The sequence below is a fragment of the Stigmatopora argus genome, chromosome 12, assembly GCF_051989625.1.
Source record: "Stigmatopora argus isolate UIUO_Sarg chromosome 12, RoL_Sarg_1.0, whole genome shotgun sequence".
Lineage (NCBI taxonomy): Eukaryota > Metazoa > Chordata > Actinopteri > Syngnathiformes > Syngnathidae > Stigmatopora > Stigmatopora argus.
In genome coordinates, this window is record NC_135398.1 from 4,471,225 (window position 1) to 4,488,168 (window position 16,944).

Sequence of the window (16,944 nt, forward strand, 5' to 3'; positions counted from 1 at the left end):
TGAAAAATTCGAAAACTATGCTGATGTGGCAAAGTACATTGACAAAAATACTACTTAAGACAAGAAATCTGCACTCATCATTGGGTGAGTACACATATTGTTTTAAAATGTGCTCATTTGCAGTTATTTTTAAAATACAATTTATGATTTGGGTTTTTTGGGGCTCTGATGAATTTGAATGTGTTTTAAGAGAGTAAAAATAATACAAACATGAAATGAGGCAAAGAGCCACAGTGCATACAAAATATGACAAGAAGCAACGAGCATGCGGCTCTAGTACCCCAAAAAAACACCACGAGGGGACAAACAACCATTCACGCTCACACTAGGGTCAATTTAGATCGTCCAACCAGCCTACCACGCATGTTTTTGGAATGTGGGCAGAAACCGGAGTACCCGGACAAAAACCCACGCAGACCTGGGAGAACATGCAAACTCCACACTGGTGGACTGACCCGGATTTGAACCCAGAGCTGTGAGACCGATACACTAAGCACTCCCCTTTACATCCTAAAGGCCCCTAAAATTCGGGACCTGGGGCCCATCAGCACCCACCTAAAGATTCCATCCCTGCTTTCCCTATCAAAATGCATTGCAAGTCATACTAAAAGATGCCCATTCACAGCCAGTCAGTCTTCCCAGTTTAGTTGAAGTAGACGTCTATCATTGTCAATGGCAAGGCACCAAAGTTGGACTGCAAGTGTGTGTTTTTCAGCCAGAGGCAGCCCAGCCCACCCTTCCTTTCTCCCCCTTCCTCCCCCCTCCCTCCCCGTGTGTGTCTCGGGGAGCCCATGCAGTCAGTCCGAGGCAGCCAGCAACCGGCGCGTCCTCCCCGCCTACCAATCGGCATGCTCGGCTCGGGCTCCGCGCTCTGTGAGCAAGCCAGCCGAACCGCAGCGAGCGTCCATGCACGCCCGCCCGCACGCACGCCCGCCCGCATCTCGCCAGGTAGGTTCCCACCCTAAAAATCACATATGGATATCTACATATCTCCTTTTTATTTTCGGGGGCGTTTTTTTCCCCGTCACCCGTGCGATGCGCAGCCCACCGGCGGCTGCATGGTTTCTAGGGAGGGGTTGCTAGGCATGCATGTGCGCGCGTGACTGCGCGTGCGCGTCGGTAAACACTAGAGGTTTTAGCGCATCTGGAACTTGCGCGTTTTTTTGGGTTGGTTTCGCCCTTCCTTTTCGTGATTTTACTTATTATTATTGTTTTGGGGTGTGTGTGCGCGCGTGCGTGTGTGTGGGATACGGATTTCCGTGCACGGCCAGGGTTGGGTCGTCGCCTGGCCGCATGTGCAAGTTAAAGCGCAGGTGCACGCAGCTGTCTCCAGGCAGGTATGATGATAGGGCTCATGATGTTGCCATATTGCGGTGGCCCCCCCATCGTATAGCACGCTATAGTAGCATATAGCATATAGCATAGCATAGCATGGCATGTGCAAGCCCGCAGGCGTCATGTATTATGGATGGTGGTTTGTTATGATACGTGTTTCATTCATGGCAGGAGGATGAAGAGGCGTTCAAGGACGTAAGAGTGTCCGTTTGTTACTTTAGGGAAACAAGAGAAGGTATTGTAGGTGTCTTTATGCTCCGAGCCACACTTTAAGTAGACATGGGATTTATTGCTGGTCATCTATGTATACATGATAAGTGAACTTTGTGTGACCCGTTGGTAGTTTTTGTTGAGTTGAAAATGTTGAAATGGACATACTTTAAGAAGTTTGGAGTGGGGATTGTGGGGTGGCAAAAAGTGGGCTGTTTTTGTTGTTGCTATGCAAACTTAGTAGGTTGGAAATCATGATATTGGGTAAGTTGAGTGGTGCATTCACGTTCCATCAGCTCTACGAATGAATTGTGTGTAGTAGTTAATGATAAGTTGTCTGGTTGTGGTGCAGTCGCCGCCCTTCAGTTCCAGGGTGAGTCTGATACTTAATAATAATTGACTGGCCGTGCATTCGCTGCAACTCCTTTCCCGGAAAAGATACTATATGTTTAAGTCTTATCATATTTTAACATGCCAAACTGCCTTAAATCATATTGCATCAAATTGTGTAACATTTTATCAAATCACTGTTGAAAATCTTATCATACATTTCATTCATTCCACATTGTATGATAGTGTATTGCACTCCATCCTGTATCATATGATATCACTTAATGATTATGATTAACTTGCATCATATTGTGATCATAATGTATTGTCCATTTTGCATCATTTTGCTTTGCAATGTTGTGCCATATGATATTTTATACCATCTTAATGTATTATAGTGTTTTAACTTATCAGATCATGATTTTACAGAAACGCGTTGTATTGTATTATTCTTACTTACTATACTTTAATGTATTTTGAGAGGAAAAAGGAATAGTCGTGCAATCACCTCCCATATTTTTTTGAGCCAATGTGTCGTGCCTCCAATATCATATCGTATATCATCAAATGCTATCAGAAGGTATAATTAGCATCATTTTAGTGTTCTTTTGTAATGGGTCATTACTATAAAGTGGTAGAAAGCCAGCCTGTATTTCTTTGGAGGCACAAGAATGCATAGTTGACAACTGTAAGAAAAAAAATCTATATATTGATGGAATTGATTAATCAAACCAGATCGATTCAACTCTCACTTTAGCGTCAAATGCTAAAATCGGCAGTGGTTAGAGTATAGTCAATGCTTTAATCGGCGGTGTCGTTAATAGTCGGCCGCTCAGCTGAGTCACCTTGGGAAATACAAACGCTAAAGAATAAAAGTCGCCATGAAATATTGGAATGAAGAATTCACAAATGACAGCACGAAACTTGGCAAAAGTTTGATTTAGGAGCAATAAACTCTATCTCTCACACTTTATTGATGACGTCGGCTTCTGAAATTGACTTAATTAGGATTAAAACCTCCCACAGGAGATGTCAATCACGGCAGGGGGTTCTGCTATTGATTGGGACTTGCCCCATTCAATATGGCCGTGAGGTAGGCATCTGACTTGTGTAAATACTCTTTATATTAAGATAAGTGAATTAATATATTCAACATACAGTTTTCGAGTGGAAAATGGCAAAGGATAAGAATATGTATAGTGGAATTAGGGAATTAATTATGGCTTTCTCTGTCATTTAAAAGATTAAAGCGCCCATGAAGAATTTACACACGTTTAATAATAGGCCTCAAAACAAGACCATTAATAACTTATTCATTGCTATCACTGGCAGTGAGTCATTTAAGGGTGAAATGTTTTTAGAGCCGTTTCTGATACAAAGCTAGAATAACTTTGCTTTTGGCTTTTTAAAGATGTGAAATGCCTTCATTAATTTGAATGTCGCGTAATATTTTTGCTATCAATCAGAACAATGTTGAATATATGGCTCTTCTTATGTAAAATAACTTAATTGGCTTTGAAAATATAAACATTATTCACTTTCTGACAAATGTAGAAAGAAATGCTTTTTGTGTATTTATACAAAATGATTAATTATTCGAGATTAAAAATATAATACACAAAAAGTCACACAGTGGATGAATGATGAAGTTTATGCATGACTTCTGAGTAGAGTAGTATTTGGCCAAAACTTTAAAATGGTGGGTATGTGTAATTTCTACCTTTTGAATGTGTTCTTCAATGCTAAATGAAGAATAATAAACCCTGAAAATTTGGAAAAGCAATTTATAAAGTAAAAAAAAAAGCTTTGCTGTCACCTTGGGCGCCTTGAAACGTGTATCAAATTGTCATTTTTATCACATCATGTCTCAGTGTTGCCGTGAAAGTCAAAAGAAAAGACCCGAATGTTCATTAACGCACGATAAATTGAACAAAACGTCAAGTTGGGACAAAATAACGGGAGGGCTTTATCGCTCCCTCAAGTTGTTAATTATCCAGATTGTGTTCATCTAACCCGTTATGTCATCATCAAATTAGAAAAGGGACTTTTTGGGTGGAAACTTCACCAAATAATCATAGCCAACTTTAAATCCTCACCAGGTTGTCTGTTTACATGTACTTGGTAGCACATCAACCTTCTAATCTAGAAAAAAATATCTATCAGCACATTCCAAGCTTTTTAAAGGGAATGAGAATGCTGCTTTGATTGGCTGCGAATGGAATCCTCCTGCAGCCGAGTGGTATTAAATGGTACTCGGACGTTTGGTCGCCGGACGTTTGGTCGCCCGGAGGTTTGGTCGCCCGGACGTTTGGTCGCCCGGACGTTTGGTCGCCCGGACGTTTGGTCGCCCGGACGTTTGGTCGCCGGACGTTTGGTCGCCCGGACGTTTGGTCGCCCGGACGTTTGGTCGCCCGGACGTTGGGTCGCCGGACGTTGGGTCGCCGGACGTTTGGTCGCCGGACGTTTGGTCACCGGACGTTTGACAACATGACAGAGAGTTTACTGTTGAAACCAGCTCTCAAAATTATATTCATGAGAGAGAGTTTAATATCTAAATATCTACTGTTGAAACCAGCTCCCAAAATTATATTCACCCGGGCGACCAAACGTCCGGCGACCAAACGTCCGGCGACCAAACGCCCGGCGACCAAACGCCCGGCGACCAAACGCCCGGCGACCAAACGCCCGGCGACCAAACGTCCGGTCATGGTATTAAATATACCGTGGTTCATATATATATATTGCTACCTGATAAATGTGTTAAAGCCTTCCTCTGTTTTTGTGGTCCCCTCAAGTGATGGCCTCTGCTGATCAGCACAGCGCATAAGGCGACCCCGTCCCCCCACCTTTGCCCCCGCCATGTACAGCGTGGAGGACCTGCTCATCTCGCACGGCTACAAGCTGCCCAAGAGCGGCCCGCCCTCGGCCGCTCCGTACGACAAGCGGCCCGCCGACTGCCAACGCGAGCTCCTCTTGGACAGCCGGGCGGGCCGGGCATCGGCGCTCAACGGCTACGAGGTGGAACGCGGCGGGGCCTCGGCGGGCGGTGCCAGCTTGTACGGCGGCAGGCCGGCGCCCCTCAAGGGTTACGTCGACAACGAGGCCGAACGGCGGAGGAAGGAGGCCTTCATGGGGATCCTGGGAGATGTTCAACCCTTGGGCGATTCTCTGGCCACGGACAGCGGGTGAGTCTTTCACCTCACTTCCCATTTTTATTATTATTTTTTCCCTCGTCAGCATTCCCGGCTGCACTGCGGGTGCCCCCGACCCCGCCAATCCCCCCCCACCGCGTCCCTTACACCAGCATATGTTCTGACTCGCTCGCTTTCTCTCGCGTTCATTCATTTGTCGGGGTTATTTTTACACGTGTTGCGCTGTTTCTAATAAATGTCGAAAAGCACTTCCGACGTCCAATTCAGTAGAAGCGGGAGGGTTGGCATCGAATGCATTAAAGACAAAAATGCCATAATATTCGCTCTTCCATTCGGGCGTGTTCATGTGCCAGTACTTTCTTAATGCATTACATAATATCATATCTCATGGTGCCCTGTCGACAGGTATACGAGCCAAAACCGTCATTGAAATGGATTGGATTGGTTAACTTTATATATCCAGTATTTGGGAAATTTCATTGTTACAGTAGCAAGAGGGTGAGAATGCAGATACTTGAAAGGCATTTTAGACATAAATAGATAGGTAATAAGTTAATAAATAAATAGATAAATACATAAATCAATATATAAGTAAATAAATAAGCGTGTTGCTTATATATATATATATGTGTATATATGTGTGTGTATATATATATATATATATATATATATATATATATATATATATATATATATTTATATATATATATATATTTATATATATATATATTTATATATATATATATATTTATATATATATATTTATATATATATATATATATATATATATATATATATATATATTTATATATATATATGTGTGTGTGTATATATATATATATATATATATATATATATATGTGTATATATATGTGTGTGTATATATGTACTAATAAATGTAATATACATACAGTATAATATTGTCTTTAACAATAATGATGACAAATCCAAATGTTTCCGGTCCGCCTAGCGTTTGCGTATGTCCAGACTTGGACTATTGACGACTGTTCTTTAGGAAAAGGTCAGCACAGTTAAAAATGCGGATCATATTGCACGAGCATCACAATTTGGGTCTTTAAGGGACATTGAGGAAGCTGCTGACTTCAGCGCTTTGGTGCAAAAGTCATTGCGCACACACGTGAAGTATAGTATGTACAGTAGACCGTGGAAAGGAGATCAATGTGTGGGGGAAGCCATCAGTCACATGATAGCGTATTGCTTCACCGGCAGTTTGATTTATCTAACAATTATTTCGACATGATGACGAGGAAAGGATATTCCAATATCATTTACGTTCTGACCAATCAGCAGATTTAGATAAGACTCAGTTGGATTGGGTGTGGTGTCAAACTGTTTTAAAGGAACTGTGTAGCAACAAAAGGCAGGCACTCATTGGTGCCACACTTCTGTGTTGGAAGTATTTGTGGCTGTCCAATCCGATCTGTTATGTCTCGGTTGTGTCAAATTTGCAGAAACCGACTGCAAGTCTGTTTTAAGCCGTCCTATTGTAGCCATTTAAGACAGCTTTTACTTGGCTTGTTCGTGATCCGTTGCCCAATATGAAACTTAATGATAGGGAATTGGAACCACAGATTTCCCAGTTTTGACGCTAACGACTGGCCTTATGTTAGAAGCCGTCAACATCACAGGTTGACTTAACCCCGCCCTGAATAAGCTGGTCAGGAGGGCCAACTCTGTTCTGGGCTGTCCTTTGGACTCTGTGGAGGACGTGGGAGAGCGGAGGATGCTGACCAGGATGATGTCCACCATGGACAGCACCTCCCACCCCCTGCATAAGTCTGTGGATTCCCTCCGAAACTCTTTCAGCAATAGACTGCTGCACCCTCATTGCAGGAAGGAGTGCTTCCGCAGATCCTTCCTCCCATCAGCTGTCAGGCTCTTTAACAAAACAAATGGCTGAGTGTTAAGACCTACCCTATGTATACATGTACATCTGTGTATGTATGTATATATATATTATATATAAAACCTGCCCGATTTCTAAGTGGATCCTAGTAAGACCGAGTTTTCTTGTCTTTGCAGTTTCTATGACGTCCCGAGTCTGACCTACTCGGAGCCGCTGAGCCACGACGAGAGGGATATTTCGTACTGGAGGAGGCGAGGCCAAGATTTCAGCATTCTGCTGGACTACGCTGATGGCAGGGAGCTGAGGGCCTCGGCGGGGGCGTGGAGACCACAGGCCCTCATCGCGGCCGAGGAACTCAGGGCGGAGCGGCAAGCGCAGCAGCTTTGGGAAGAAATTTCTTGGCTGCGGGACCAAGACGCTCCCGGTCAACTGAGGGTCACCGGGGAGCGTAAGTGTCAGAGTCTCGGTACCGAGGAGTGGAGGCCCGCCGTGGGCCTGGGCAGGCAGTTATCGGAAGGGGATGAGGAAAGGTGGGCTCTGGAACCCTGTCGACTGAGGACGCCCGAAGTTTTTTTTCACCCGCGAACAAAAGCCAAGTGTCAGTCTCTCCCGAGAGTTTTGTCACCGGACCGATCGACCGGCGGGGAGCTGGTCCCGTCCAGACCAAGCCTGCCGGACAGACCGCCGAGGCTGAGCAGCACGCTTTTCTCTGGCCCGTACAGTCGCTACATCTACAGCGGCGCTATCGGTAGGGACCGGTGGGGCAGGAACCTTGGGCAGAGCGGACATGTTGCACTTTTACCAAAGCCCAGGTTCAGCAGGCCTTTAAAGCCGCCGTCGTACGAGATTCACCAGCAGATTAGGAGTAGCGCAGAAATGCTAGCTATAGACCAGGGTCTCAAGCTCAAAGACAGGCCTATATTTTATTCGAGGGGCGGGGAACTCCGACATGACTATTTTGCACAACACTCGCTCCCTGGAATGGAGCCCCCGGGCTACATCCCGCCCCCGTCTTATAAGAGAGCCCCGCCTCCCAGAGCCATGTCAATCAATCGCAACGAAATGCTAAACCTGCGGTGGAGGTCGGAATCTCTGCAGCCCAGCTCGGACCCTGGGAGGTGGCTAATGAGGCACACGGGTGATCCGTGGCTGGAACAATGCGGGGAGCGGGGAGTCTCTTACCGAAAACAGGTGGTCCCGTCTGGACACAAGGAGCAACCGAGTCAAGCTCGCCAAGTTCCGCTTGAAGATGCCAGAACGAATCAAATCTCAGGAGGGCCTGGCGGAAATTCTCTCACCGACTCAGACAAGATCCGAAACATCAATAAAGAGAATCCGTCCGCTAAGAATTTAGGACAATCTACAAGTGATAGTGCCTTTCCTCCCCAACAGGGACAATCTCTCAATGCCGGTCGCAAGAACACGCTCGGCGAAAGCGATAGCAGTGCTCGGTGGGGCGCCAGAGGATTGCCCAAAAAAAGTGACAGTGTAGGTCCCGAGCAAAATCGTACTCAGTTTTTCCCTTCATCTATTTTGGGTAAACCTCCGCCGCCCCCGTGCAAGGCACCCGATCCGGTTGTCTCCGAACCTGTGGCAGAAGTCAAGAAAGTTGAACAGCCCGACCCGCCCGAGAAGGAGAAGGAGAAGTCCAAGAATCTCAAAAAGAGACTCAGCGAAACCATTTTTTGTCTGGTTTCCGTTCCAGTCACCCCGCAGCTCACGGGTACAATTCGCGATCAGAACAACAACGACGAGAAGTCGCCAGACCCTGCCGACAGTCCCAGCGAGAACAAAACGGGCCACTTGACGAACCAAAGTCTCCAAAGCACATCTTCGGCCGAAGCCGAGCTGCAGGCGCTAACCGGTAGCATAGCGAGCAGCAAGACGAGCAGCCGAGCGAGCAGTAAAATGTTCAAAAAGTTGCCCTGTAGACCCCCTAAGATAAATCACTACAAGGAACTGAAGCTTTCGGGATCTTGGCCCGCCAACCAGTACCGCGACCAAGAGACGCAAACCACCCCGGAAGCCGAAAAGCCTGGCGCCGAAAACAAGGAAGCACAAGAAGACCCCATTCCCGCCGAAGCCCCCGAAGCTCCCGCAGATAGTCCCGGTGTAGCCGGCACTGCCTTTACCTTCCCCATCAAGGGGGTGAAGAGTCTGAAACTTTCCAGCAACAGCGCCTTCTCCCTGACGACCACCTTCTCCAACCAGCTGAACAAGAGCACGGCTCAGCCGCCAGCGGTGCCACCCTCAGGAAATGTGGAGAACCAACCAGCAGCAGGCGGTGGGCAGGAGATGTTCAAGGTTCCCGAGTTTCTGCTCAAACCGATTGTCAGTCAGCGACCGTGGGACGCCGTCAAGGAGCTGGAGGCAATTCAAAAAGAAGTCCAGGATCAGCAACAACAGCAGAAACAGCAGAACAGCAAACAGCCCAGCGTTGACAAGTGCATCGAGGACCTCAACGAGGCTTACAAAGACATCCTGGAGCTCGGCGCGGCCAGCAGTCAGGTCCCCGACGGATCGGTGGAGATCCCGGAGCGCATCAAGATCCGCCTGACGTCCCAGCCTCTCAACAAACCCAGCAGCCTTAGACGCAGTGCCGTCAGCTGGTCCGTCGATCCAGAGTACGGGGAAGTCAAGAGCGCTTTCTCCAGGCCGGCCACAAAGTCGGTGACGTTCAGCAAGCAGCTTAGGGAGGAACTCCCAGTGCCCCCCCGGGAGTCGGGCTTTCGAGAATACCGAGTGGTCCCGCATCTCCCACGTAGACGTAGCAACGACGGCAGGACGGTGAAACTGGACCTGCCCGACGAACCCATCGAGACGCCGCTGTCCGACTTTAGCCCCACGGCCAACGGCGCGGCGGCAGAGGTGCCCTGGGCGGACAGACAACCCATGCAGGATGCCTCCACGCTCACCAGTCCCCCCGACTATGAAGACATCTGCCAGACCTTGCGTCAGTCTCGCGATCCCAACGATCCGACCGCTCCCCAAGAGATCGATTCGGAGGAAGATTGTCCCATTTGCAAAAGGGAGCTGGAGAACCAGTTGAGACAGGGTCCACTGCCCCCCTTGCACGAGGAGAACAGCTCAGATAGCTCCGTCAATCCGAACGAAAGTCCGATGCAGGGGGCTGCGGATCAAAGTCCGGCCGAGGACGGGAAGGATGGGGAAACGCAGGACTCGGATCTCAGTGGAATAGAGCCCCAAGTGAATAACGATGAAAAGGAAAGGGATACTTCGACGCGAGACGATTTGGGTGACGTTGAAGAAACGGTCCAGGGTTCCACAGATGAGCCGATAGACTCGAGTGAACGGAGTCAAAGGGAGGGGGCGGAGTCGGCGGAGGATGAAGCCGTCGCCGTGGAAACGGTAGGACTCGGCGAGATACCGATCGCCACGGCGTCGGACGACAAGGAGGGGCAAGAGAAAAAATCCTTCGCTCTGGCGGAACAGAGACTCGTGCTGTGGACTCACCCGGGTCGAGACCATCCCGGGTTGACGGAGTTCCCTCCCGAGAGACTGCCGCTTTCCGTCGTGCCCAAGCTGGACCGCAGGTTGTCTCTCAGCCTGGAGGGCGAGCGGCGAGGAGGCGCCGCCCCCGATCGTATCGAAGCTCTGCAGAATAAGCTAGCCATTTCTCCAGGCCGGGTCGCCGCCGAGCGCTTGGGCAGGATGCGGGAAGTGGACGTGATGTATCGCATGAGACGCCTCAGCGTCAGGAGCACGGACTCTGGGGATGGGGACGGGGATGGCGAGGACTCTCAAGAACTCCCCGCTGCCACTTCCCAAATAGACGGGGAGGACCGAGACCAAGAAGCGACAGGATCCCGTCAGCTCTTTAAAGAACCCGTCAAGTACGGCGACACGTCTACTTTCAGGTAAGACCGGAGTACCGGGACTTAAGTTTTGAGTCATGTCGTTGGGACGGTACACTCTCTTGACTTGGGTGTGAGGAATTCGGGTAAATGTGGATATTTGTCAGGCAGAAAAACAAAATGTTAGCTTCCAAAAACATTGGCGTTGATTGATGGAATTCAAAGATGTCCACCTACACGCAACCGGTCAAGCATTGCTAGCTAGCTCCTTGGACAACATTTTTTTTCAAAATATTTTCTCTGTACTTTTGGGTCATAACACTGTTCTTTTTTTTCATAGAACGCTGTGATGCCTGGGACACAGTGGTGCCTGCGTGGGGCAAAAAGGCGTGTCCATCTTGTCCCCATGTTGAGGTTTTAGCGCTCCACACAACACTGTGAACTGGCTGCCTAACTTAGAATGATGCCTTCATCTTCATCTCTTGACACTGAAATGGCCTTCTTGTCCGACGAGAGCATTGTGTACACACCCTCACCCTCGGCTTGACTCCGAAGAGTGCTGTTCCACTGCCAAAAGGGAGGTGCCCCCGAACCCTGAACCCCGCCCGACCCTCAACCAACGACTCCTTGACCCGAACGCCCCCATGATCCTCTCCCGATGCTTTTCTCATTGGCAGACATTATGCAAATCATCCACGCATATGACGACGACGGCGAAATACACCGGAGGATCGGCGCATTATGAATGTAAGCATTATTTTAAGGGTTTTTTGCTATTATTTGCTGTACCAAAACAAAGTTGCGAATGCGGCGACCGCGTTTGGCTCGAGAACTGTTTTTGATTTCCCGACCTAGCTCGGCCTTTCTTTAACTCGGCGACATTGTGCTCTTTTTCCCGACCGACGATCCCTCTGTCGCTGGAACCCCACCCCACCCCCAGTTGCTAAGCTAATCACGTGATCGACCGTTCAGTCCACGGCGTAGCGGTTAGCTTGCTTTCAGGTGAATAGTGAGCGAATCCGCGCTAGAACCTTCAGGAAGCAATAACGTTTGACAGCAACTCTATCACAATAATGGAAGTTTTGACAAATAAATAAATAAATAAAATAGGTAAAGAAGGAACCACGATAGAGCAATATTGTTGTACAAATAAGCTGAGCGGTTTCGCGGAGCTACCTGTCGGAAGCGTCGTCTTTTAACGTGTCGTGTGATCATTCTACAGGGACATGGTGTCAGGGTATTTGGGCTGCTGCTTTACGTCGTATAGATTGATGTATACGATGCTTGACATTTTGATTAGACCGCCACTCCTTTATTGGAGGACACTTGTGAAGTTGATTCGTGTGTTACATCATACTGAATTTTGCTTCTTTATTACTGCCGCACAAAAAACGAGATTCAAATTCGCTCAACTTTTGCTGCATTTGAGATTTCCCATCCGTCGACTATGGTTTGTGCAAGTTGCATACCTGTTAACCTCGCCCAATTTCTCCCTTTATTAATTGCAATTCCCCTTATTAAGCGATTAAAAAAAACGTACCAACTACCATATTTACTCACATAGGGCGCACTTCAAAGTCTCAAATGTTCTCCAAAGTAGACGTTGTGCTCAATCAGTAGGCACTAAATTCAAGATTTTGTAGATGTCGCTGTATTCTGATTAGATTAGATTAGAATTTTATTTCATCCCATATTTGGGAAATTCCCTTGGTTGCAGTAGCAAGCACAGAGACACAGAAGACATTGTAGACCTAGGTAAAAACTGATGCTGACAGCTTGACTGTCTGGGTACATTGCTTGCTAACATGGTATATGTATATATAGTGAAAAGCATGACAATATTAGCAGTCGACGATGATGTTTTCGTCTTCTACCAGTGACTGTGATAATCCGGATTAGAGCCGAATTGGGTAAAATGAAATTGCTTTTCCAAAAAAAACGTAAAAATCCTGTACAAAAGTTGTTATACAGCATACACAATTTAAAATGATCAAAACGTATAAATTGACAGGTATGAAGTTGTATTTTTGACCAAATCTTGAAAGGACATCGTTTCTGCACACAATAGGAAAAGGCTTGGAACCAAAAATGGAAGCATATATTGTCTACACAAGAAAAACACTGAAGAAAACAAAGATTATTTTCAGAATTCCAACTTTATAGTCCGAATTTTGTCTAAATTCTGACTTTAAAGTCAGATATGACTTTAGCCATTTCGTAGTTTTTGAGACTGGACTACATGTTGCTAAGAAAAACTAGCTTCAGAGGCTTGATGTATTTATTTATTTATTCAAAAAAGTCCAGTAGCTGCTACCAAACCTGAAATGGCTGCGCTAAAACAAAACGATTTTTCTTGTCTTTCGAGGCACGGCTCCCTAAAACTTAACCGCAAAAAAAACTTTGCTAAAAGAGTCTGGTTTCAGGGTTCTAATTTTCAAAATATTCCATGATTTTTGGTCATGAATGCTGGTCAATTTGGTGGTGGTCTAATACTTCTGTTAAGCATTGTATATATTTATATACTACATTTTAGTGAATAATTATTTTCCTATCATCGCCTTGTTGATCTGTTTGCGTAATGTATAAAAAATATTTCTAAAGTATATTTTAAAAGTTTTAAGAGGCGTTTTGTATTTTTGCCATAAAGTTTTATTTCTCCGCGCGTCTATTAGAGTTTAATGATAGAAAGAACATCCTTAATTTTCTAGTGCTTTTCAATTGAAAACTTTATTTGTCGCGTCGTCCACGCCGTGTTTCGTGCGTCACAATGTCGTCGTCGTCGTCCTGTCTTCCGGCTTGGACACTTTTGTTGTTATTGTTGTTTTTTAAGTTTTTAACCACTCGTTTGATTGGCACGTTGTCGTCCAATGAAATACAAGTACAGTAATACCTCGTTTATCGCGGTTAGTAGTTTCCAAGACTTAACCGCCATGTTTTTATGCTGTCTATTGCATATTATTTGGACTTTAAATGTCCTAATATTTAACTCCCGAAGCTAAACACTGCCCCTAGTGGCCAGTGAAAAACTCTCCAATTGTGACTTGCCTTATTTTCTCCCCTATTTCATGTTTGTATTATTGTTCCTACACTATAAACTTTTCATATATTAGCCGCATTGTGGTGAATCCACGCTAGTCGATCTGCAAATTGTCGAGGTATTACTGTATAATAATAAATTTCATTTTTTTCACAATTTTTGCGCTCAATATTCACACATTTGCGGAAAGGAGTCGTCCTTAAAAAGCTACAATGCAATGCTAAAGCTAAAAACACATGAGTGTGAATATAGCATAGGATTTTTCAATACATACAGGGTTTTTAGATAAACTTTTTTGAATAGCGAAGAGGATGGGGGGGGAGTTTTTTCCAAATATACAGTGGTTGTAAAAACGTGTTTGAGGCGCATTTGTGTGTTTTTGCGTTAGCCGGCGTTGCATTGTAACCCATCGATAACAGACGCGGCAAAATTCATTTGTCAAGATTGGACGTAGTTGTTATGTAGCCTTTTGAACTCTTGTAGCATTTTAGCCGTCGTGTCTCAGCATTTCTTGTAAATTTCGATGTCGCCTTACCGAAACGGACGAAGGAAAATGAGGGCCACATTGAAAAAGAAAAGAGATTAGGATTGGAGTCGCAATTTTTTTCAGAATATAGACATATTTTCTCGAAAACTTCTTAAACAATATTGACTTTAAATATAGATTTTTTTTAATAGGGCAATTTATGACTTTTCCAGAATATTAAAATTCTTCAAGATTGTTTTTAAACACAACAACACAAAATATACAACTTTTTCTGGTTATTGTTCCTTATCTCGGCATATAAAACAGTTTTCTGGAGAATATAAATTTTAAAAAAAATGTTGCGTCTAGTTTGTGAATGATGAAAGGCATTTTATCAAATACAAAAAATGCTTTAAAAAGGAGTTCTCATCAATAATACTATTTAAACAACACAAAATATATTTTTTTTTCTGGTTATTGTTCTTTATCTTGGCATATAAAACAGTTTTCTGGAGAATATAAATTAAAAAAAATAATATTACATCTAATTTGTCAATGATGAAAGGCATTTTATCAAATACAAAAAATGCTTTAAAAAGGAGTTCTCATCAATAATACTATTTAAACAACACAAAATATACATTTTTTTCTGGTTATTCTTCCTTATCTTGGCATATAAAACAGTTTTCTGTAGAATATAAATTTAAAAAAAAAATATTGCATTTAGTTTGTGAATGATGAAAGGCATTTTACTCAAATACAAAATTTCTATGAAAAGAAGTTCCCACAAATAATACTATTTAAACATAACTATTAAAAAAAGACTTAATTCATGAAGATATCCCAGTATTGTGTTTTTCCCCCTCAAAATGACATGACTAATCGACACCAATTTAATTCCCTTAAAAGTATTTTATTCTAATCAAAGATGACATCAATATAATCATTTTTCTTTGAATTGTGGCCTAAAAATTCCCGGATTAAAAAACAAGTATCGCATCACACTGCAGCCAAATATATTATCCACATATACGCAACACTGTTTTCACGTCATTTAGCAATTTTGCTAGTCAGCGACGGTCCTTTCCGCCAGGGGGCGCTGTAGCAGAAAGCGCTGACTTTTTGCGTTTTTTTTGTTTTTTATGTTTTTGCGCGACAAACAAGCTAAACTCCTCATTTATTTCCATTTTTTTAAGCTACGCAAACTCACCCCGATCGTACAGGAACAGTCCCCGCGATTAGCACGTGAGCGCTAACACGTCAACGACAATATCCCCCCCCCCCCCCCCAAAATAAAGAGCCTCGACGGACATTTTTTTTGTACAACAGTTGGACGTGCAACATGAGCAGTGATTATGCACACTTGTAATATTTTCTATTTTCATAAGAGATTTAAGTGCTTTTTTCTACATCTTTTTTTCTTCCTTGCATGGAGTGCAAGCGAGAGGGTCGAGGGTTAAAAATAAAACAAAAAAAACGGTCTTTTCTTTTTCATAAAGTATATTTACATTGAGGTGGATAAAAAAAAAATGAATAAGAAAAAACATGGCGGCAGCGGCGGCGGCGACGGGCAAAGCGTTTGCGTTTCGTAGTTTAATTTACGAGACTATGCCAAGTATTTAAAAGCTATTTTTAGAGTAAAGTCAAAGAGACAAAAAGCAGAAGAGGTCATTCATTGTTTGCTTTAAGACACGCCTTTGATCTTTGTATCTAGACATAAAAGAGGAATAAAATATGGAGTCATTTGATTGTGCTACTGTTGTATGACACTGCAGTTTCATTCGCAAATAAACTCTTTGCATGAAAATGCCTCTTTTCTCATCAATTGGGCTTTGATGTCTCTTAGACGCCAATCAAAGAGCAGACAATGATCGTGTCAATGATGTCATAGCATTGCCCATTTAGCAGAGTAGAAAAATTATGATCCAATAAAATTCTTTGCAATTTTTCTTCTCTCTTCTGTCTTTTATATTGTTGTTCTTTTTTGGGGAATTGCACAATAATGACTCAAAATTATTTGTGTTCAAAATATCTGACCGAATCATTTAGGTGGTGCTGTTTTATGACTTTTTTTCAGGTTGTGTAGTTTGCGTGTTTGTTACTTTAAATTGAAAATTGACAAACAGGATTTGCCAAAAGTTTTAGGAAGCTACAAAAAAATCAAAATATTTAAGTTTGTGTTTGGAATTATTGAAAAGAATTGTATATATCTTTGAAGATTTTTTTGGGGTGAATTTAGATTTAAAAAATCAAGAGAAAACATACAATATATACTTGATACATAAATGAAATAATTAGAAAAAAAATCCAATTAGGATTTACCTCACTAGAACCTTTTTTGAATGTACATTGCTTTTAGCGACAACTTTTTACAAACTAAATCATAACAAGAACTGCTTCAAAATACATTTTCTGCGAGCAGGTAAAACTTTAATCCAAAACTAGGAAATTTTAAATTAAAAAAAGCTTTTTCATCCATTCAATTGCAATACTCTCAAAATAGCCCCATTTTCACCTTTTCTTTCCTATCGTACAACTTTTTCCCTCATATAAGCCGCATTTGCCCCTTATATGATTTATCATTTATTGCTAATTTTCAATTTAATTCATAAAGTACATAACCAGACTTTAGCCTAAAAATATACCTGTTTAAATGTTCTTTTTGTGGGTAAAAATCACACCAAAAGTGGCCTTAGCCAAACAAAAGCCTCCCATTCCCAACCATTGTAGTA

General features: G+C 43.8%; 1 protein-coding gene across 1 annotated transcript; it reads left to right on the plus strand.

Moving 5' to 3' along the window:
* Positions 1-760: 760 nt before the first annotated feature.
* jcadb (junctional cadherin 5 associated b) lies at positions 761-14,598 on the plus strand. Its single transcript, XM_077616262.1, has 4 exons — positions 761-948; positions 4,671-5,060; positions 7,071-10,772; positions 11,050-14,598. The coding sequence occupies exons 2-4, from the start codon at positions 4,735-4,737 to the stop codon at positions 11,057-11,059; spliced, it is 4,038 nt and encodes a 1,345-aa protein (XP_077472388.1). The 5' UTR covers positions 761-948; positions 4,671-4,734; the 3' UTR covers positions 11,060-14,598.
* The last annotated feature ends 2,346 nt before the right edge of the window (positions 14,599-16,944 follow it).